Source organism: Megalops cyprinoides, chromosome 3, assembly GCF_013368585.1.
Source record: "Megalops cyprinoides isolate fMegCyp1 chromosome 3, fMegCyp1.pri, whole genome shotgun sequence".
NCBI lineage: Eukaryota > Metazoa > Chordata > Actinopteri > Elopiformes > Megalopidae > Megalops > Megalops cyprinoides.
The window spans coordinates 28,346,586-28,369,699 of NC_050585.1; the positions used below are offsets into that span (position 1 = coordinate 28,346,586).

Here is a 23,114-nt window from a genome sequence, read left to right on the forward strand (position 1 = left end):
GGGTGCGCGATTTTTCTCTCCAGTTGCTGCGGTCTGAAACTGGCAATAAGGGAAGATCGCGGGGAGAAGCCCAGATTTCACCCCGGGTTTGTTTCACGTTAAAATCAGCACTGAGTCCCAGGACGGAAGTCAGCACAGAGATCTTCTGTCTCTGGGTGGGGACCTCACAACTGAAGCCGCTCGAAAGCAGTTCGGTGTCAAAGGTAAGGCGGTGCGAAACCAAATTCCACTAATAACAAAGGCACTGCTGGCGAGCGACAGGGCATAACGGGGGCATTGCACAACGCTGTGGGGGCGACAGTCAAACTCTTTAAACTTTTTGCTTTTATTTTAGTACAATATAGATATTAGATGGACAACAGGCGGGGTATCCTAGCTTTACTCAATGTATTGAGCGTATAATAAGAGTTTATTATAGGCTATTAGGTGAAAGCCAACGTCTAACCCATAGCTACCATTTCAGATCAACGTCATTCATTTGAGAAAAAAATCCCGCTAACCAAGCTGAAATGTACATATATTTCTGTTGTGTGGTGCAAAGCAATTTATCGAGCGGTCCTACATGCCCCAGTCATCCAGTAACAGTTGCCTGTTTTCGTTGGTTAGGATTTTGGGCAGCTTTTGGTTTACTTCAATCGGCTTTTCTTGTGTTGTACATTCTTTCAATGTGCTTTTCTTAACAAGCTCCTCGTTGCTTGGATTATTGTAACAATCGTATATGGCCATTTGCTCACACGATAAGTTCGCCCTGCACTCGTAAACACAGCACCGCCGGTGGTTCTCGTGTCACTCAATTTGGACACAATATGTCGTTTTCCATGTCTTTCTTTCATTGACCAGTGATGGAACTTGCTGGATAATTGATGTTACAGCGTTTTACAAAATAACAGGGGGGCTGGCTTTATGCTTTGAATACAGACCCCCGTTTTGGAAGACTTAACTAATATCAGGTGAAAACAAATTCAATATTACAAAAGACGTCATCAAATGCATTGGAGACACAAGGTCACGCAGAAACAAACCCCAGCTAATTGCGTTTTATAGCTGGCGAATGGACTTTTTCCGCGGATGTGGTCACCACGAACAAAATCTATTGCCAGTTTGGAAGGCTTAGACTGACGCCGTGCTCAGGTTAGCTTAATATTGAGTCCCACCAAAGCCTAGTTTCCTCGTATCGCACCATTATAGTCGATTGCTGATCAGTCGATTGTTGACTGTCACTACCGGGATAGCGAGCCGTGTTTCGAGCTCTGTCGGTCGTCCGGCGATCTCCGGGATAAGCCGGTGCCTTCCTGTCTTTATTTAGACCGCACAACCAGCGCCGTGCTACGTGGAGATCGCACCCCGTCGACAGCTGTCCACATGTCCTTCTCCCATTGTAAAATGTTATCATTTGTTACATATCTTATTGCGTTGGGCCTCCTCAAAACCAAGTGTATGGGGACTGTAGCTATGCCAAGATAAATGACTGTAATGTATAGACCACAGTGCATGCGTATTTACAAAACCACACAATCGCAGCTGTCCGAATTCTTTTATGGAATCTTGCAACATTTCAACTATTCGTTCATGGACGAAAGAGTTGCTTTTTCCCGCTGCACTTTTAGGTTGCTGCTTCCGAGAGCCTTTAATGCCTTAAATGGGTCATCGTTTGACAGCTTTATTTTCAGATACCCGTTTCCCCTTAAATGTCAGTATATTCATTTAAGCGATACACGTAAGTGTGCTTAAACAAAATAAATAACAACACTATCAAATTAAAAATACAGAAAGGCCATGCTTTTGTGCACATTAAATGCGAAAGAACGCCCATGATTAACGGAATTTAGATGCGTTAAGGAATAATTTTTAGACGTATGCCACGCAAGGTATACTTAGAATATAGACTGGTGTAGCTACCTGTCTTGACCTTACGAGTACGGAATTCTGAACACTTCGCATTTTCGCCTTGCCTCCTCCGAGCGAGGGTGCAATTTCAAACACTCGTGTGCGCCTGCTGTCATCTGTCTGGCTGGGGTATGCATAAAATCGCGGAGGAGTGGCTGGTAATTATAGGAATTTTAATTAATGCAAGGAAGGAAGAATATCGTTGGACTGCAGAATTTCCGTTGATCCCAAACCTTTGTAGCAGAAGGCAAGGTGCAATTACTCTCGTGCATGTACTTTCATAACATTTTGTCATAGTGTTCTTCGAGTTCGTAATTTTGTACAACTGCATCAAATGGGGAAAACACTGCTGGCCACAGATAACTTGCTTGAATGAGTCCTTATAAATCGCTGTCTTGAACGTGTACTGTTTAAGGGTCACAAAAGTCTGGTGAAGTATATACTCTAATCACATTATCCGCTTAATGCTACAAAACATATTTTGTTGGGCCTTCACCTGTGTTTGTTAAGGACACTACAGTGGAAGAGTAACCACACGCAGGCACAATAAAGAAGGCGAGAGTACGTGGAGATCTGAAACATACAGACAGCTTTAAAGCAAAGAGCACTTCTCAATCTTACTGATGGAACAGAAGAACTGCATAAGTAAAATGGAAAATTGTTAGAGTCGCCCTATGATACCAACAGAGCTCGGATATCTTTGGGAGCATAAGAGTTTACCTTAATCTGTGTGTGTGTGTGTGTGTGTGTGTGTGTGTGTGTGATTTTGGCTGTGTGACCTTGTGACAAGAACAAAATATAATGATTTGCTATAATTGTGGGCTGGTACCAGGTACACACACTGTATGCACATGCAAGGCTGAAGGACTGGTGACTGATGCACCACAGAGTGGTCAACTGAACCAGGGGTGCCAGTCCAAATGACTGTTTTATAACCTCTGTAATTACTTTGCTAATTCCAGTCTTAACTAATTCATCATTGCTGCCTGTTATTTCACCTCTCCCTTGAACTAAGCAGGTGAGCTGTGTCACCTGGGGCATATAGCTTCAATTTGACTGGGCCAGATAGAATAGGGCAAAAACTATACATACCACCAAACCAAGAAACACACCTCTGCGTATTTTTAAAAAAGGATCTTAAGTGATATTCCTACCATGAAATACTGAGACCATTTGTATGTCATTTACTGCAGTAAATCATGAAAGTCCTGGGAGGTAAGGCATAGGTGCCCAGATTTTTTTTATTTGAATTCAACACTGATGACAGATGCAAATAGGCTCTGATTAGTAAAAGATGGCAAAAAAGTCAACCCCATAGCAATGCAAATTTGTACACTGAGACACATCAAATACTGTCAAGTTTTACAGTGTAATAGAGCTTTATTCAACATGAAACACTGTACATTAAATTATTACCTGTACACTGTACATAACATTGTTTACCAGTACACATCCACCAACAATCTAAATCTGTTGGTGGAATCATCTAGATTGACAATGGAAGAGGGGATATGGCAAGACTCATGGCTCACAGCCTTGCACCACGCCTGCTGATATTTCAGATACCAAAAAATATTCATTTAAAACCACTTTTGTGAATTTGATTGTTCAACCAAAAATGATATTAAGGGGATACAGTTAAAATATACCACAATGTTCTTGATTCCATGCACTATTAAAAAGAACATTAAGAGATTTATAAATTCAAAACTTTAGATTATACAAATGATATGTTAATATGTTAGCACTGCAAATAAGCAAATTCCATGTCCCTGTTATTTCAGAAGTGTACTCTCTTACTCTGCTTTGGTAATGAATTTTTATGTGAGTAACAAACATCACTTTGGAATCAGGTCATTTCCACTGACATCATCTGAGAGAAACAAAGTAGCAAGTTATACAATAATCAATGGATAACTTTTTGACTTGTCAACATGACATTCTGTCGCAAGTGAGTGCAATAGGTGGTGCTCTTCAGTAATGAACTGCAAGATGATTTCACAACATTTGTAAAAGTCAGGTTCCAATTTTAAAATAATGATGTGATTTCAGTTGTTCAGGTGTTATCATCAAAATATCTGTATTCCTTTCAGGTGGGTGAAAACAACAGGGTCAGTAGGCCAGCATTTTAACAATGGATGACATCACTGAAATTAGTGAATACTTTGTGGTGTTGGACTTAAGACCCATAAATCACACCTCTGATTCTTCTCATAGCAGCAGGCATTAATGACACACGTACATCATGCATAAAGCTCACATTTCGACCCAAAACACTAGAGTGGTGTAAATCATTTGTGGACATGTAGAGGAATATCATGATGTCAAAGTCAAAAGTACACGGCTACCTGCTTGACTTAAATCACCTTCACGTCGTACATCCAGCAATCGTTATATTCCTACTTTGAGCCATCGATCGGCTGCCTGTAGAAATCCAATGCTGTACTCTAACGTAATAATATGTTTTTAAAACTGTTTTTCAGTGTTGCGTCTATTTGTCCCCTTGTCAAAAAATTAATTCCGTTGTCGCCCAGGTAAAATCCAGATGATGTTTCCGTCAGAGTAGCCACGTTTCTCCAAGAGGTCAAAGCCCCACTTGCGCTTCCAGCCCAAACACAATTCCTCTCGTCGTTCGCTCTCTTTATGGGGATACACGCATATTACGTATGCATGTCATTCCACTGCACTTTGAATCATTCACAATAGTTATGAATTCTTTCCACACCCGCCAGGGTCTCTACCCCTCGTGTGAATTCCGCTGCAATGCTAGAGCTAGTTACCTTTTTCAAGCTCCCTTTTCTTTGGCCACTTCAGACTGACTTTTATGCTTCAACATCACTTACAGTATGTGTTACTATAATAGGTCTATGCACGTAAGTTCCTTTGACACAATATTACACGCTGTGTCTTTATTTTGCTAATCTCTATTTTCACTTTGCCACTAAAGCTTTTTTCAGTTTAGCGCACCGTTGCGATCCCCTTTCCCCTTGAGCGGCTAGGGCCTGCGTTGTATGATGGGTCCTGTAGTCCCTACTCCTCCCTTATTTAGACTGACAACGAAAGGGCGTTGGTAGTGAAACACTACAAGTCCCATGCTGGCAGCTCTCCATCTGCCCCTCTCTCCCATCGGAGACTGAGAGATACGGTACGGGTTGTCTTGACGAAACCCCCCTGGACTTTCAGAACCGAAAACGGGAGAAATTAGTGAACTGCAACGGACCGTAACGAAAGACACGGAATTCACTCTTCCTTTGATGTAATTGTTCCATTTATCTACTGTACAAACGGACTGGTAATTATTCATACAATTTGCCATTGCTAGCTAGCTTGCTAATTTTTTACGAATTATTCAGCGCTGTAATCGAATGTAATCGGTTCGGTCCACTGTGATCTTATTTTTGAGCACAGACGATCTTTAGTAAGGGCCAAGGGAAGATTGTCTAATGAATATTTGAGGTCCGTGCTCTCGGATACAGATATCTCAACATTGTCAAGCAATGTGTAATGCAGACTGATATTGGCAAGCAAGCGTTGACTTTGCTGCGCAGGGATCTCAAATCGCCTGTTATTTTGAACACATTCGAGAGTATGTTGTAGTTTACATGTATAGCACCCAGCTAACTATGTGAACAATAAGTTGAGTTAATGGTGTTGCTGAGTGTCTTTTTGTCTTTACGGTGTCTGCTGTGTTACAATTTAAAACAGTGGTTAAAAAGTGTTACATGTCCCCTCTTGGCTAGTGGAGATTAATTGCCCCTCTCAAATATTTTTGAAGATTATTATCACAATGTTGCTTAATTTGTAAGCCTCATGTGGCGCTTTGGTCAAATGACTGATCTACCTAACTTGCAGTACATATGTTTGTTTAATGACATTTGAGCGTCGGGTAATGTTACGATACTGGGATGCGATGAGGGCAATGTGTCTGCATTGTGGCCGTGTATGTGTGTGCACGTCTGTGTCGATTTAGGGAAATGCAGTTTTGACAGTTCTCCAGCTGAAAATGTTGTGTTGTCCGTCTAGAGTTATGGTATTTACGAAATAATGTTCACAAATGCGTTTTAATTACAACGAGTATTCATCAATTTTGGCACATAAAACTAGCCATTCGTTTGCATTGTCTCCCACAACCTCAACATTTCGTATCACCTGAGTCGAGCAGCAAGCGTCCGTTCGTGCTGTGCTAAAAGCGGGCGGATAGCGAGCACTTCCGAACAAAACATTGACCTGGCGTGTTGTAGAACATCCTGGACAAATTATAAAGGGTATGCTTGTTGAGAAAATGAAAATATTTGTTGAAACGGAGACTTATTACACACGATTAGGCTAAACGTTTTCAGTTTTATCACGAAGACTCGTGATATCGTTCACACGCGTCTCGTGAGTGAACGTGGGCTTCGGGCTGTTCGGCCGAATGACCGGGAGCGGGGAAAGGCTCTGAGCTCCGTGAGTGAGAATGTTTTATTTTTGTTGTATTGCATCATGACAAAAGTATAACATCATCGAAGGCGGGTTAAACCTGACGACCACTTGGGTCCACGGCTGAAGTTTACCAAATCCCTGTCGTTTTTTTTCACGCACATACGTGAAGTTGAAGCAGTAGTGTTTCGGAGAGCAGAAATGTTAGACCGTATGTCATATGTAGGTAGATACGAACTAATGTGGTCGTTACCCGTTACCGGAGAGGAGCTTACTTTCTCTTCCTTATGATGCGTTTATAGAGAGCGCGAGGCAACTATCCCCTGAAGGCAAATTATAGAGACCAGTTTTTGTTTCAGTAAATTTGGGAATTATATACTATACCTTCATTTGCAGCTTTGCGTTTGTGTTGGTTAAATATTCAGGCCCCCAACTCGACAAGATCCCGCAAGGAAGTGCTTATCGACCTGGTCTTCGACCAGTGTTGCGCTGACATGTCGACGTTGTGTGTTATATGTGTGTAATTTGACTCATTGTATTCAGTGCAGCTATTTCTATTACTTAAGTACTTATCCCAATTTGGCAGTGAGTCTTGCGTGATATTGCACTGGTTCTTGAGACTCTCTACTTGTCAACCGTGTACAAAAGGTCTTAAAATTTCTGTTTCGTTCGAAAAATCGGAATGTTGTTATGTACGTTTGCGCACTTTGAGTTTACTCCTTTGCCATACCAATAAAGTGCGGTTCTTTACGGGATAATTATATGGATCCTTGATACGTCTGTTATGACTATATTAGAAAACGTTAGTTTATACTACAGCAACTGCCCCCTTTGTGCTTGATAATTGAGACGCAAAGCACCAGGCAAGCTATGCTGTTTTAAGGAAGGAATAAGCTAAAGCATCGAGTGATTACGCAAACTAAGTTTCTCGAAGTTTTGGGCTGAGGTGTCTTGAAAAGTGGAAATTAAGCTTAGTTTCTGGAGAGCTTGTGACTCAACATGTTGCGCTGGAATGGGCCTGTGGTAATGCAGTATTGATATTCCCTTCCTCTGAATCTAATTGGCTCACTGTTGTTACTGTCATTGTTTTCTGGGGCTGCTTGCAGTGTGTGAGGCACTGTAGCAGAGAGGAAGGCATCACTCCCTTACCCAACCCACTCCCCAAACCCCATCCCACCCCACCACCTGTCCCGCCTGCCATGGTCTCGGCCCCTCCACTCTGCAGCAGTGTGCACGGCTGGGTCAGTGCTGACCACGTCCGCCTGTGCAGCATCAACGAAGAACGGTGAGTGGAGGTCACAGATGGACCATGACAGTAGGGGGTTCAGATCAGAATAGCTGGACATCCATGCATTTCTTAAGTGGCAGACTGATGAGTTTGCATTTTCTACCCGTGCCCATGACTTGTGATACTTATGGTCACACATGGGTTAGTTCATTCCAGGCTACGCCTGAACAAGCCTGAGATCCACCTTAGGGGTTAAACCTTAGAGTCCTTTTGTGTTTTCAGAATGGAAACAACCTTCCTTCCTCAGTACAACTGTATTTAGTAGACCGTTTAGGGACTTTAATGATGTTCATGTATTTTACATGCACAGGTCAGTATGAAACATGTTTCTTATGAAACAGGCCCTGTATAATAATTGTGATATTGTGAGTCATGTAGTGTCGAGTAATTTGGAAGGATGATGACATCAAACGGTAACCTTAGCACAGTACTCAACATTCATGACCTGCTCGCTGAAGTAAGGTTATATCTGTTCAAGACCCAAACCTGTAGGTCTAGGCACTTCATTCAAAAGTTGTGACATCTCTAAAGAGATAATCTCTCTTGCCCACAGGAAGGGTCTTGGGACCACAACAACCTAAAAATATAAGCATCCTAAATGCTAAACTGTCAGCTGTTTAAAAATGGGGAGAACTGCTTGAAAGATGTACATGGCGATACCTGATTAGTAGAATAAACTGATAAGATTTGTCTCAGATTTGCTTAAGTCAAGGATTTACTGTAAAGACTTGAACAGTCTTGGAGAGTTACAAGTGGCTCTTTGTTTGTACTAAATACATATTTCTGTGTTGTAATATAGTAACGTAGCATGATTACATAGTTGAGGATTTGGAGTACAAGTACTAATGACAGAACCACAGACCTGGCAGACCTGGCCTTGCTTGTAAGTGCAGGAAGGCAGCACTTATCTAAGTAGTTCTATAGTACCAGAAATCTGTAATACATGCAGACTTATGTTTGGTACCACTGTTTTTTATGTAAAGAGTATGTTCAGTATATGGTCAGTATGCTGACAGAAGTTTAGAAGAAGGCATGGAATATCACAGGAAATATGGAATATTACAATGTTGAAATTTCATTATTGAACGTTCTGCACAGAATGTATTTGGCTAAAGGATTAGTAGAAGAAACACTACATGCAGTTCTGTACTATTTGAATGTACTCTCCCACTAATGGTGAATATTGGGGAGGTATTTTCTTTATTCTGCACAAAAACATTTTCAACAAATACTCTGTGTTCCACAATATTTGAAGTATCCCGTGTGTGTAAATGTGGTCAGTGGGACCAAACGGAGAGAGTATATAAATCCTCACTAATTCATGTTTTTAGATCAGTAAGGAATATCTGAGATCATCACTCGTGACCACAAATGGAAATATGCAGGCACACATACTTACTGAAATATGCATTCTTCTTTCATTAGAGCATCATATACCGAAGATTCCCCAGGTGTACAACTGCAAGCAGCACTCTGTAAGGAATGTGGTGTTAACAGCGATCACATGCAGGTAACATCTTTTTGCCTTTGAGCACACTGCAATGCTGTGCGTTGTTTCACATGTTTACAGTGAGAATGGAATATTTTTATTTCATTGGTGTAAGGGGCCAACATGCAAATAGTGGAACACTCCTGGAGTGAAAGACCTCCACAAACTGTAGCCTAGGAAACTGCAGTACAGTTATGATGAGGTCAACAATGTCTGATTCTCCTCATATATTTTTTTAAATCCTTAGCTATGGGGAAGGTTTTTTTTGCGACTTAACACAGGCCTGAGTTCTTATGTGCAGCAAATAGGCTTTGCTTTTGTTGTTGTCCAGGTGGATCCCACACAGATGAATATTGGGGATGGGGGTGCAGTGAGCACAGAGGGCAGCACTCCAAACAAGGTGGCGGAAAGCATGGTGGGGAATCCTCCATCTCAGCCCTTACCTCCCGAGCTCATTACAGACGTGCCCCTCAGCCAGCAGTCTAAACTCGCTCCAGAAGCCGACCTCAAAACCTCAGATGTCTCCGCAAAAGGCAGTCAACTGAAACACTGCTTGGAGGCTCCTCCAAGACGTTATGACAACAGCCCTTTGCTACGGCCTGCACCGGCAAACGCTGCATCGCACGAGAAACCCGAGGTCCCCAGGATCAACGTAGAAGGTGCTGTGGTCATTCCCTGTGGTAAAAGGGAAAACGCAGAGGTCTCTGCGATCCCCAGTCCCAGCACTGCAAACCCTGTGAAAAGGCCACCTGCACAGGTCCAGTCTGTGATTAGTCTTTCCCCAGGGTTTCAGAGCTCCACTCACTTTAAAACAGGCCAACCCATGGCCTTTATCCCCACCAATAACCTCAGCTCTCCCGTGTGCAAGATCACTCTTCCCCCTGCTTTGGGCCAGATCGCAGCTTTGAGAGAGGCTACAGCTAACCAGCTCAGTAAAGTGTGCCAGCTGCAAAGCTCAGGCTCCAATATGACACCGCAGCTCCGGCCATATCCTTACCAGTTTTCCATTGGTAGAGTTATAGCGCCAGAAAGTAAAACCCCTTCGGCAGCACCAAAACAGACAACTGGCTCTGCTTCCTCCACCAAGAATTCCAAAGCAGGCAAAGAGCATGATTCGCTGCTGGATTCTGGAGCCTCACCCACCATTGCTGTCCCATTAAAGCAGCCAACATTAGGCTCTGTTCCCGCGCCCTCTGTCTCACTCCCGCCTTCCTCTCGTGTTGGCTGCAGCCCAACCCTAGCCACCCTCGCCGCTCATGGCAGACTGCTGAACCACATGGAGAAACGTCCATTACATCACAGCGCTGAAAAGACATCGCATACGCACATAAAACTCAAGTCCTCATGTGCCACAGAGGAGCAGACTGTTACATGCTCACCTGAAGCGAGGGACATGCCTCTTGACTTGTCTTCAAAGTCTAAAAGACAGAAGTGTGTTGCAGCAACTCCAAAAACGTCACAAATGGAACCCTGCCTTGTAGAAGCTGGGAAAAATGACCCCACTTCTCCAAAGCGGGTTCCTCGGGCACAGGCCTCTGGTCTTGCGCCTGCTGTTTCTTACGCCATCTTTCCAGACACCCTCAGAAATGGTGCCCTTCCAAAGAATTCCACTGGCTTCGCGAATCACAAGGTCCTCGAACCATCTGCACCCTGGGCTAAAAGTTGTGCACAGGGTTCCATAAACCTCCCAGGAACTTATGTGGGTGTGGCCAGCCCTGTGCTCGCCTCCACCCTGCGCAGTAAGGATGGAAAGGGTGCTGCGTTTTTGGAAGACCCTCAAAGCACAGCAAAACAGGAGACCATCTCTATCATTGATCAAGGGGAGCAGCTGGTCTCTCGGGGAAAGAAAGGACTATCTGTAACTAAGGATCCACAGCAATGCGTCCACTCGAAACACTCAAGCAGTGTTCCTCTAGCTGGAGCACAGCAGGGTCAGCCCAAGGATGTTTTCCCTGTAGCTTTGTCTGGCTCTGCTAAGTCACATCTTCAGTGTAAGCTGACCAGTGGGAAAACAGTCATCCCACATTCTCCGAATGGCAACAAGGCAGCATGGCACCAGCTAGCTCTCCTGTCCCACCAGGGAGCCTCCACAGTGCAGAAAAAAGGCTCTCAAGGAACCTCCCAATTACAGGTGACCAGTGGAAACGAGGGTACCCCTCTTCAGAGCCCTCACACAAACCCACCCCAGACAATGGAAGAAAAGTGGGACAAAAGTAAGTCCCCTCTGTCCAATCTAGAGTCCATAGTGAAGCAAAAAGCTCTGGAGACATCAGTCCTCTCCAGTGATGGGTGCTGTAATCTGGCAACCTCAGACCCAAGGGGGCCTGAAGCAGTGACTGTGCACAGTGGATGCCAAGACACCCCATCTCGCCAGATCACAGCTGGAGAGTTCCCGCCATTCAGATCTGTGAAGAAGAGAGACGGAAAGCTTTTGAAAGATCCCTCCATGGGGGATCACCATCAAGCTACGGGCAAGCAAGAGAAGAGGACTTCTGCAGAGCTCAGAGAAAAGTCTGCAGAGACGCATTTCAGGCAGGAAGAAAACTCGGGAGCTGAGGAGCACTCAAACCCTTCGAGACTTTCCCTTCAGAGACAAACGTTTGGTGAGGGTGGTCCTCCTGACAAGATCAGAAGGGCAACCAAGCTGACCAAGGGGCCAGAGGAGGAGAAGATGGAAGGGAGGCCGGTCACCGAGAGCCTCTCTCCATGTGTGAAGTTAGAAGGCATCGCTTTCTCCCTCCTCAAGGGTCAGTGCACAGCTCCAGCTGAACCGAAGAAAAAAAGCAGCGGAACCAAAGAGGCGAGCGATGCCCCTTCTAAAAGTAAAACAGCAGTCAACAAGTGTAAAAAGCTCAGTTCCAGTAAGCATGATCAACCAATGACAGAAACTACAGCAAAGACCACAGAATGCATGAAGAAACTGCAGGCGAATGAGGGCCCTCTAACCAAGCAAGACCATCCGTCAAAGAAAGTAAGAAATTTTGAATGGTGTTATTTTTTTACATACATAGATCTGTTCACATCAATTTATTGCAGTTCATACAACCAGCCTGCCAAGATGAGTGTTAATATTAAACTCCTATTCTGTTGGTTTTCCCAACCAGTGTAGAATTGGGTTGCTTTTTGTCACCCAAAACTTTTTTTAATTAATTTAAAAACTGATCCCATGTGAGCTGACGGTATTTTGTGTGTTGCTGCAGAGGAAGCGGTCGGTACCTGCACTGAAGCTGAGCCAGCCAGGCGCAGTTGAGGTGAAGAGGAATCGTGTGGGGAGGTGCAGCTTGTCCACTGTGGAGCAGCTCTCTCACGGCGATGCTGGTATCACACTTTCACTTACACAATATGAGGGCTTGCATGATGACTTTTAGCCTGTGTTCTGGAACACATTCTGGACCAGGGCCAGTGTCAGTTTACATTTCTGTACCAGGAGAGCACAGTAATCCTAAGTGAACATTGTGGTGTTGTCAGTCCTTTCTGCTGTGAGACTAACATGCAGTGAAGAGGCTGGGTCTCTGCAGAGTGCTGACATAGCTGCTGTTTGTTGACAAGTCCTTGGCTATGTCTCACAGGTGGCGTTAGCAGTGCCTTCACAGCTTCGCGGGGCACAGGATCCCCAAATTCACGGCACAGCAGTCCCCTTGGCCCAGGGAAGGAGGGGGGGGCGCTCAGGGGTGACAGCGTTCCCAGGCCGAGGAGAGGCCGCCGGCCAGCGGAGGAAGTGCCTCAGGTCAACTGGAGCCCCCCTGCCCTGCCCTCTCCCCCTGCCCCTCCCCCTCCCCCGCCCCCACCTGCCCCATTCCGCCGGCCGAGGGGCAGGCCTCGCTCGAACCCGCTGCCCGACCAGGCGCACTGGGGCACCATGGCACCCTCACACGGCAGCGAGGGAGATGCGCCAGTGGGGAAGAAGAGGAGGCGTCGGCGGAACAGGAAGTACCAGAACGGAGAGTACATCGTGGAGAGGGAGCAGGCCAGGGCAGGAGCGGAGGAGAAGTGCGTGACCACGCGGCAGGCTGCTCGAGCGGGGGCAGGTACGGGTCGCTATGACAGGATCACTCACACTCCTCATTGGAACTCACGTGTGTTTGCAGATATATTGGGGTGGCAGTGTAGCATAGTGGTAAGAAGCAGCACTCATAACCGAAAGGTTGCTTGTTCAGTTCCGCCCAGGGGCACTGCTGCACTACCTTGGGAAAGGTACTTAACCCAGAATTTCCTCAGTAAATGTCCAACTGTACAAATGGATAACATGTAAAGATCATAACATATGTAAGTCGCTCTGGATAAGAGTGTCTGCTAAATGACAATAATGTAATGTAATATTACTATAATATGTACTATAATATTACCCATCTGTCTGGCTTGGCTCAGTTTGTGCCCATCATCCTAATTGTCTGAAATGTAGAGTGCAGAGCATAGAGTGATAGTATTGTATTGTGCCTGTGTTACAGAGGTCTTTTGTGTGAAAGATAGCAGATCTTTGCAGCACTGTGCACAATTAATTGCATCTGCATCATAATTTATACATCATATTATGTACATAATTTATACATATTATGTACATTTTTTGCATGCATGTTATCCCGTTATTGCACACTAAAAAAGATTCATTTCATGTTTGTTGTGTCAGCAGTAGTGGACATATTTGTTAATGTTCTTTTTAATAAGTTAATTTAAATGGTACAAGGAGCTAATCTGAAGTTATCAGTAGTTTATCCAAATCATCATTTGACGTTTGACGTGGAGTTTTTCAGCTTTCTATTGCCTCACAAGGCTTATATATGAACGCATAGAATGTCCAATCAAACACACCCCTAACACCTGTCTCTCTTATAGAGCCTTCCTGGGGTGGCAAAATGCTACCAGAACTGGTGCCAATTTTGTCATCCATTTGTCTTCTGTCTCTGTGTAGACCTGAAGGCCACAGGAGTGCACCCCCGCCACAGCACCACACCGCCGTGCCGGGGCACCAGCCCAGACAGCAGCCCCAGGAGGGCTCTGCTCACACGCTCAGGGTCCGCGCGCCGCCCGGAGTCCCAGGCTACTCCAGAGCCCACCGACAAGCCCTCGGGGAAGAGGAAATTCAAGAGCAAACACTTGAGTGAGGCAGAAGAGGACAGGAAGGTAGGCAAAGTTCATAGCTGTTTGTTGGGTCCAGCTGAGTGAACGCAAAGTGTCTCCGTTCGCAAAGTGGTCTGTGTGGAATGTTGCCTCGGAGGCTTACAGTAAGCTTATACTGCCCTCCTATGGCTTAAAAAAATTACTACATAATATATGTTGGTTGATTTTTTTTAATGTGTTACTGATGACAGTTGTGTGAAGCCAGTGAAGCTGCCATGAAATTGACACTTTCGCTACACAGCTGTGTTTCTCCTTACACTTTGAGATCTGCATTCCAGCTCAAGACCAAACGTGGGCACTCAGGAAAGCGGTCCGCCTCTCTTGTCGCTGACGCAAACAGCCCACCAGCAAAAAGAATCCCATCCCTGGGCTCCGTTGCTAGCCCAAAGGGTCTGTCCTCCCCCCTGACCAGTAGAAGAGGAAGCGCTGGGAGGGCAGGTGCTCTGGAGACCCCCTCTGGCCGGCCCATGCCTCCTGAAGTGCGGCGGCTCATCGTCAACAAGAATGCTGGGGAGACCCTCCTTCAGAGAGCTGCCCGTTTGGGCTACCAGGTACAGCACTGCCCAACGACCTGCCCCCATACCTGCCAAGCTTGCCTGTCCACATAGCACAGGCAGTAATGGGCATGGCTACTGAAGTCATTCTACACTTTCTTTTCAATGGCTGAATGAACTTCTTGGATTCATGTTCCAGCTGTTGCATATGACCAAGTTTTGTCACATGCATGTTGACATTAGAGAGGTCTGTTGCGGTGGCCTGTTTGCCGTTCTTGGATTGCTGTGTGACCCCTGTCTCTCTCTCTCTCTCTCTCTCTCTCTCTCTCTCTCTCTCTCAAAATTCCTGTCTGGCTCCCTTTCCTGCAGGAGGTTGTTCTGTACTGTCTGGAGAAAGATGTGCGGGAGGTGAACCGTCGTGACAATGCTGGGTACACTGCTCTTCACGAGGCCTGTGCGCGGGGTTGGGCGCGCATAGTCCGAGTGCTGCTGGAGCACGGGGCGGACGTCAACTGCAGCGCTCAGGATGGGACACGGTGGGCACAGAGCTGTGTGGAGAGAGTGGGGTATATCTGGAAGACACAAGGTTTGCGTGGAGCTGTGTGGACAGGGGAGAGTATGTGGGAGGTATATTGTTGGCGTGGAGCTGTAGAGAGTAGGGTTTGTCTGGATAGTACTGGGAAGGTGTCCGTCCAGATAGTTGTGGTAATAATTTAGAATGACACACTTCAAACCAGACTTAAGACCGTCGCATACAGACTGTATGACGTTGAGGTTATTTTGCAGCCCGATTCATGACGCGGTGGTCAATGACAATTTAAGTGTGGTGTGGATGCTGCTGAATCATGGGGCGGACCCTACTCTGGCAACCTACTCTGGACAGACGGCACTGAAACTGGCCCAGAGCAACAACATGAAAACCTTTCTCATGGGTAAATGTCCCTTTCTCTGATTCCTTTCCACTTTCACTGATACCAGAGCCTGAAGATGGGTAGATGTTACTGTAATCCACAGAAATATACCACACACTGAGTCGAACGGGAAGGATGAATGCCGGCCGATGTCTTATTATTGAACACCCCAAATGAGGGAATGGGTTACTGTGTTTGGAATGTCTCATCCAGAGTGATGGAGCTCTGTTTTATTCCTGCCACTGTCTTTCAGAATACATTGCAGATCTGGAGGGGCGGAATGAACAGGATCCCAGCCTACACTGGGATTTCTACAGTAGTGCAGTTTTCGGTAAGAAGGAGTCACACAACCACGGCTCACAAACACACCAGAAGTCACACAGCCACAGCTCACAAACACACCAGAAACGATCGATAGCTCACAGAAAACAAAACCCTCAGGATAAAGGCACATGAGATAATGCTTATAGAAGAATCCCTTTCTTACAAGAAAGAAATCATATGTGACAAAAGTGATTCTTATATCAGGCAATGTGCTGTATTACGAGGGGTCTTACCCTGCTCCAATTCAGAGATAGCTTAGGGATTTTCATTACATTTGCATTAGTTATTCTGATATCTTGGCCCAGACCAGGACTGGTCTCCTTCAGCTCAATTTCTGATTGGATGCTCACTGGGGCCAAAAGTGGGTCAAGTCAAAGTAGGCATGTTTGTTGTAATGTTTTTTTTTTTTTTTTTACACGCCTCCCATAAGTAAACAGTAACAAGTATAGAAACTTCATTCTTTTAATTTTATTTTGAGAAACATTGCAAACTTGTGGAGGAGATACTGAAAATGCATTTGATAACTGCTGTTTTATTAGTCCAGAGTTGTAATGCAATGAGTGGTGTTTTTGGGACCAGGGGAGAATGCAGAAAGCCCCTTAACTAGATGTCTTTGCATAGTTAGCTACAGATGCTAAATTAAACAACTGTGGGTGTACTGCTTTGGGGTCTGGACAAGAGCTCAGCAAGAAGCACACTGTGTGTTTTATTACTTAGCAAAGGGATGTGCATTATCATGTGGTTGGGGAAGTGTAATTCATTAAAGTAGTATTATTGATAATTGCCTACTGTTAAACCCTTAACTTCCTTAAATGAGGAGATTTAAACACATATGAAAGGAAATTGCCACTGTCAAACCATACTGAAATACTAAACTCTACATTTTATTGCTCCCACCTGAACAAATTTTGTTGACTATAATGGCAGGGGTAATCGACAAAGACAAAATACTGTTTGTAAATGTATGCTAAAATTACAAATAGGAGTAGTAGCATGATTATTGTGTCTCCTTCAGTTTACAAGTTGAATTTTTGAAATCAGCATCCATGTGGATATTGTCAAAAAAACTTCTGAAATTTGCAAGCACTACAGTGGTGTAGCCATTGGTCTGAAGTAACGGGTATAAGTGAATAAGGGGCTTCCAGTGTGTGACTTTGCTTGGATGGATCCAGAGTCAGGTTTTTCTGCAGAAATTCAACAAGGTCATCACTTTGAACTATTATGAACCAGCATGATCTGAGTACATCTCAATCTAGCCTTTGAAAAGAAGGCATCATAGTACAGTGGCACCTTCAGTTATGCTCCTTTTTTGTATTTGTTATTAATGATGTTATTAACAGGCATCAGACATACCACGTCCCTGGGATATGTACCAAAAGATAAGCATCAAGTATATAAACCACCTCCAGTGAAGGGTAGGTTGTTGTTGGAGGTTGTGTTAGTGGAGCAACTACTTGTCACTGCAGGGCTTTTCTCCCCCTCATAAAATAATAAACCCAAAGTGAATGCAATGGGGACACTGGGCTGTCAAAGGTGCTGTGTTTAATACAAAGCATTAAGCCCCACCTGGACACAGTGGGATAAGGGAAAAGAAGAACTGGTGTTAGTCTGTATGGCCTTTTCATACAGCTCCCAGCTCCCTCTTGGATGAAACAAACCTTTAAATCTGACCCCCAGTGACACTCTGCTGGACATCAATGTGAAACAGAAAACAGTTCTGAGCTGGCCATTCTAAGGGTATATGAGTCAAATGAACCAAGGGTAGACTTTCACACCAAGAGAGTTAATCAGGGTCCTTTTTAATGTGCAATTGCAGTAATGATATATTAATTTGTACTTGAAAAATGTTCCACTAGAGGGAGTGCCAAGCCCATGGTAAAGAAGGTGCTGCAAGTTCTGAGAAGAGTGATATTCAGAGCAAAACAGACTCTTAGTACTCCACACTGTACTTACAGAAACTGATGAGAGGGCATGCTGGGATTTCCTGCTCTCCCTGCCGGAGGAAGAGGAGAAGGGTGAGGGAAGAGAGAAGGAAGGAGAGGAGAGGACCGGCGAGGACTGCTTCATGTTTGAGTTCTCTGCCGAGCCCCTGTTACCCTGCTACCATATCCAAGTGTCACTAACCCAAGGGTGAGCAAGTTGTTATGGTTACAGCTAAAGTATAGGCTTCACCATTAATGTAATCAGTTTATATTTGGGTGCTAATTTTCAGTTACCACTGAATTGTATTAACACAGACAGAACATGTGTATTTTCAGCTTTGAAGTACTTGGTGTTGTATTTTTTTTAACACTTAGTATATCAGTGGGTAATCAGAGCACCAGTGTAGCATAGTGGTAAGGAGCTGGATTTGTAACCAGAAGATTGCTGGTTCCATTCCCCACTGGGGCACTGCTGCTGTACCCTTGGGAAAGATACTTAATCCAGAATTGCCTCAGTAAATATCCAGCTGTATAAATAGTAACATGTAAAAACTGTAACCTCTGTAAGTCGCTCTGGATAAGAGTGTCTGCTAAATGACAAAAATGTAATTGATAATTGTTGATTATTACAGTTATTATGCCACATGATGTACCATCCTTGTACTCCTTGAGGATCATAGGTTATTCACTTCATCACAGATGGGCCTCAGATTTGATTTTGCTTAAAAGAATAACACTACTACTGAGAGGCAGTGGCAGCATCTTTTTCAAAGACTGTCTGACCTTCATCTTTGCTAACATTACTGTTTTTTTCATGTGAGTAATCAAGTTTGTGGCAGTAGAGAATTATCATGACATACAAGTTAAACTGAGAAAGAGAAACAGACAATTCAATGGCATACCAATCAGGCTTTTTAATGTGACTTGTAATGTAACAATCATCTCTTCTTGCTTTCAGAATTTTCCTTACAATTTTTGTATATCCAAATGGTGGACTTCATATTATACACAGATGAGCCAAAACATTATGACCACACAGGTGAACCGAATAACGTTGATCATCTCCAAACAAGGGCACATGTCAAGGTCTGGGTAGATTAGATGGTAAGCGAACGATCAGTTCTCGTAGTCAACATGTTGGATGCGGGCAGGAGTAACGACCTGAGTGACTTTGACAAGGGCCAAATTGTTACGGCCAGACGACTGGGTCAGAGCATCTCTGAAACGGCAAGGCTTGTGGGGTGCTCCCGGTCAGCAGTGGTGAGTACCTACCAACAGTGGTCCAAGGAGGGACAAACCACAAACCGGCCACAGGGGGTTGGGCACCCAAGGCTCATCGATGCGTGAGCGCAATGAAGGCTATCCCATCTGGTCTGAACCGGCAGAAGGTCTACTGTGGCACAAGTCACAGAAAATTTTAATGATGGTTACGGGAGGAGTGTGTCATAACACACAGTGCATCGCACCCTACGTATGGGGCTGCATAGCCGCAGACTGGTCAGAGTGCCCATGATGACCCCTGTCCACCATTGAAAGTGCCTACAATGGGCACGCGAGCATCAGAACTGGACCTTGGAGCAGTGGAAGAAGGTTGCCTGGTCCGATGAGTCCTGTTTTCTTTTAGATCACGTGGATGGCCGTGGATGTGTGCACCATTTACCTGGGGAACTGATGGCACCAGGATGCACTGTGGGAAGATGACAAGCCAGTGGAGGGAGTGCGCAATGGAGGGCAATGTTCTGCTGGGAAACCCTGTGTCCAGCCATTCATGTGGACATCAATTGTAGAGTCTTGTAGAGTCCATACTTTGGCGGGTCAGTGCTGTTTTGGCGGCACACAGAGGACCAAGAGCATATTAGGCAGGTGGTCATAATGTTTTGGCTCATCGGTGTGTACTACCTGAAAAAGATACCAGGAACGGACACCTGGTTGGGTTTTCAGTTCTAAATCGCACACTGTGCTCACTCTCGCAGCTTCTGCAACTGGTTCCTCCTGTCTGATGTCCTGAGGCGCCTCAAGATGTCCGCTCGGATATTCAGGGCACGGTATCCACACTTCGAGGTGGTGGGAATCTCCTGCGCGGAGCTGTACCGGCAGGTGTCCGTCAGCCAGGTGACGCCGGTGCCCGGGGAGCTTCAGTCGGCCGACGAGGAGGGGGAGGGGACGGTGGAGCTGGTGCGCTGCGTCCCGGACTTGCAGGGACTGCTGGGCTCCAGCGTGCAGCTTCTGGAGGAGGAGCCGTTGTCAGACGCAGCCAGGCCTTGCAGCCGGTAGCTGCTAACCCCCCTCCACTAACTCCCCTTTCCCACCTTCTGCCACACCAATGTCAGTTCCCTGTCAGAACTCTGCCTCCCACAGTGGCAGATCAAAATGGGATGTCGCGTCCCATGCAAAACAAACAGAACCAGCAATTTGAATCCTAAGAAGGTACAGTGTTGTCTTTTCTGATTTGTAGGTACCCTCTTTTCCAGTGTTAAAAGTGTTTTTTAAGGTACACACCACACGAGCAACCTGTGGCTTCCACAGCATAAGTCTCTACTTAATTGCTTCACTCCTGAGAGGAACAGAAGCGGAAGTCTCTATGCGTGAACCCATGTGGGAACTCAGTAGTCCATGGTTCACTGTATTTGTTTTTCAATGTCAAGCAAATGCTCTATACAATTTAACATGCACATAAAAAAATCATGTGTTCATCTTAATATCTGGGTTAACTCAGCTGTTGTTGTAAGGGTGAGAGGAATGCATTTTGGTTTGCTTTCTGCTTTCCTTCTGCTACATACTTTGTGAGAGAAACAGTATTTGCAGGCAGAGATAATCCAAGGCTTTTGTGTGGTGTCTTGGTGAACTCTCCTGTGCAGCTAAGAGGCTTACACTGGACCAGACAGTTCTGCTAGCCAGTGAACCTCTATTGCAGAATACCCAGTGGCCTGGAGAGAACAGAGGCCTTGCCACTACCAGTTGGTCCCCCCCTCCCCCGTGCAACTGGTTGACAGAGGCAGTGTTCATCCACAGAAACCTCCTCTGTTACATTTTGAACAACAGTCAGTATTGTCCTTGATTATATGTGGGGTTTGGGTTTCTGTACACAGTGGGAAAGAAATATTATGTCTTTATCACCAAAATGTCATAGTTCATTGTTTCAGCCAGTCTAATGTTCTCAGTAATTTTCGCTCTGGTTGAGCTGAAAGCCTTCTTTTTATTGGTTCATTTTTCTCCTGCCCAGACACCCTGAACATGGAATACCCCAACAAATTTTACCCGCTTTATTTTACAAAACAGTTTCACTGAACTACCGGCGCTTTGTCCTGTTTGAGAGCTTCCAAACTGACATGCACTGACTGGAATGATCAGCATTTCCAGACACTTTACATGTGTAGGTTCTGGCCATAAAATATTTCATTCTTCTATCACAAGTTCCTGTTATGAACTGCACCCCACCCTCACCTTATCCTGTGGAAGTCCGAGTGCTTTGATTTAGAGAAACTAGGAAAGAAAAGTCCCTGAAGAAAATAATGTATTGGGTGTGACCTGGATCTTGACCCGGGGTATTCATGGGAAGAATTACAGACCTCACTGTCCTTCAATGAAGTAACCTGTCCCTTGTCCTTCTGATGTAACGAATTCCCCATTCCGTGTTTTATTTACCGTGTTTGATTTGCGTCCTTGCTTAATTTAATAGATGTTATGATTAATATATTTTATCTGGTGTATTTGGCAATGATTTAATAAGATTTCTTTGTATGGTTGGTGCTTTGTTTGAAAATGTTGTATATTCCTTTATTCTAAGAGTTAATGGTTTGTTTTCTCTCCTTGCATATTTTAATACGCCAAAGTACAGTTTTATTGTACTGGTGCTACACTAGATTTTTGTGTTTGACAATCACTGAAGTTTCGTTTGAAGTTTAAACCAATAAATTCTATTTAAAAAATAAGTTTCGGAAATGTAAAGAATGGGAAGTCGAATTTTTCTGCCCAAGATGTAATTATGTTGAGTACAACAAAATATATGTAGAGGACTTACGGAAGGTAACTTTTTTTTATTTAATTCATTTATAAGAAAAGCAAACCGAATAAAGCTTGATTGTCCTCCTTGTGTTCATCACGATGTCTCACTAATACAAATTAATTTGTTTATCACTGTTTTTGTGTTATATGACAGACGTTAGTGCTCAGGGATAATATCGCACATGAAATGAATATTTGCGTTGGCGTGTTATGGACTCTGCCCAACAGAGGGAGCCAGGAAGTCATACTGTAGCCTGCTAATCGGCCTGTCTCGACACAAAATCAAAACTGAACCTATGTAAGCCGAATGCATGACAGAGTTAAACATGAATGACTTTTACATTTGCTTCCACGTATGCTTTTTGTTTAAAACCCGTACATGTGCGTCAGTAGAACGCGCAACGACCTTTGATGCATAGGCAGTTCAATTTGTATGCAATATTTTCAGTCAAACCATTTTGTGCAATTCACACGAATCGAAGACAGTGCACAGCCTTTATATGGCTTCCTGAAACATAAGATGGCAAAGAATTAGAAGAGTGGCAATGGGATAATAAAACGTGTCCTTTGTGATACTGAGGAGATGGTAGATTTGACACCATCCGCGCTCAGTTATGCATCCATCTGAAAGACAGCGAAGTCCCCATGGACCGACAGGATGATCCGGGACACCGACCTGTGCTGCAATGAATTGTATGGAATACCACCTTCTCGGCACAAACCTGCTTTTAACCTGTAAACTTTTCCAACAGGTACTAATGATGTGTCATTTTTTTTACAATCCATACATGAATGACTCAGTATCCACTATATGTGTATAACCAGCCAGCATTTTCCATTTCCTTTCAGTAGTGTGTGAAAGGTTTTGCTTTTTAATTCATTATAATTAATATTGGGATACACAGTAAAACAGAAAAACGGCGCAATCTGAGATTTTAAAATGAAAGTGTTTATTGTTAAATACCGAAGGTAGTGTTTTCAGCGAAACACCTGTGAGAGTCAATTACTTAACCATGTGCTGATGCCAAATCCCCAGGAACTTTACTCAGTGATTGGTGCAAGGCATAAAACCGAGACGTCCCTCTTTGGCTCCTGGTACCTCCGTATGGTCGAGCGAAGCCTGCGATTGGATGACATGGGCACAGTGCGTGCCCGATTCCTGCAGCTCCGAGGGGTTACTGCAGTTCACCGGGGCCTGCCGAAACAGCGCTTCGCATTGACCGGCTACAGAGCTTCTAGATTTACGGATCTGTGAAA

The 23,114-nt window shown here is 44.6% G+C and overlaps 1 protein-coding gene across 1 annotated transcript; it reads left to right on the forward strand.

The window, feature by feature from the left end:
- The first annotated feature begins 5,020 nt into the window (after nt 1-5,020).
- On the forward strand, nt 5,021-20,579 carry LOC118774451 (BCL-6 corepressor-like protein 1). Its single transcript, XM_036523795.1, has 13 exons — nt 5,021-5,143; nt 7,413-7,591; nt 9,020-9,104; nt 9,415-12,054; nt 12,284-12,401; nt 12,653-13,111; nt 13,993-14,204; nt 14,480-14,752; nt 15,065-15,231; nt 15,482-15,627; nt 15,860-15,937; nt 17,886-18,060; nt 19,826-20,579. The coding sequence occupies exons 2-13, from the start codon at nt 7,506-7,508 to the stop codon at nt 20,124-20,126; spliced, it is 4,740 nt and encodes a 1,579-aa protein (XP_036379688.1). The 5' UTR covers nt 5,021-5,143; nt 7,413-7,505; the 3' UTR covers nt 20,127-20,579.
- Nucleotides 20,580-23,114: the final 2,535 nt, after the last annotated feature.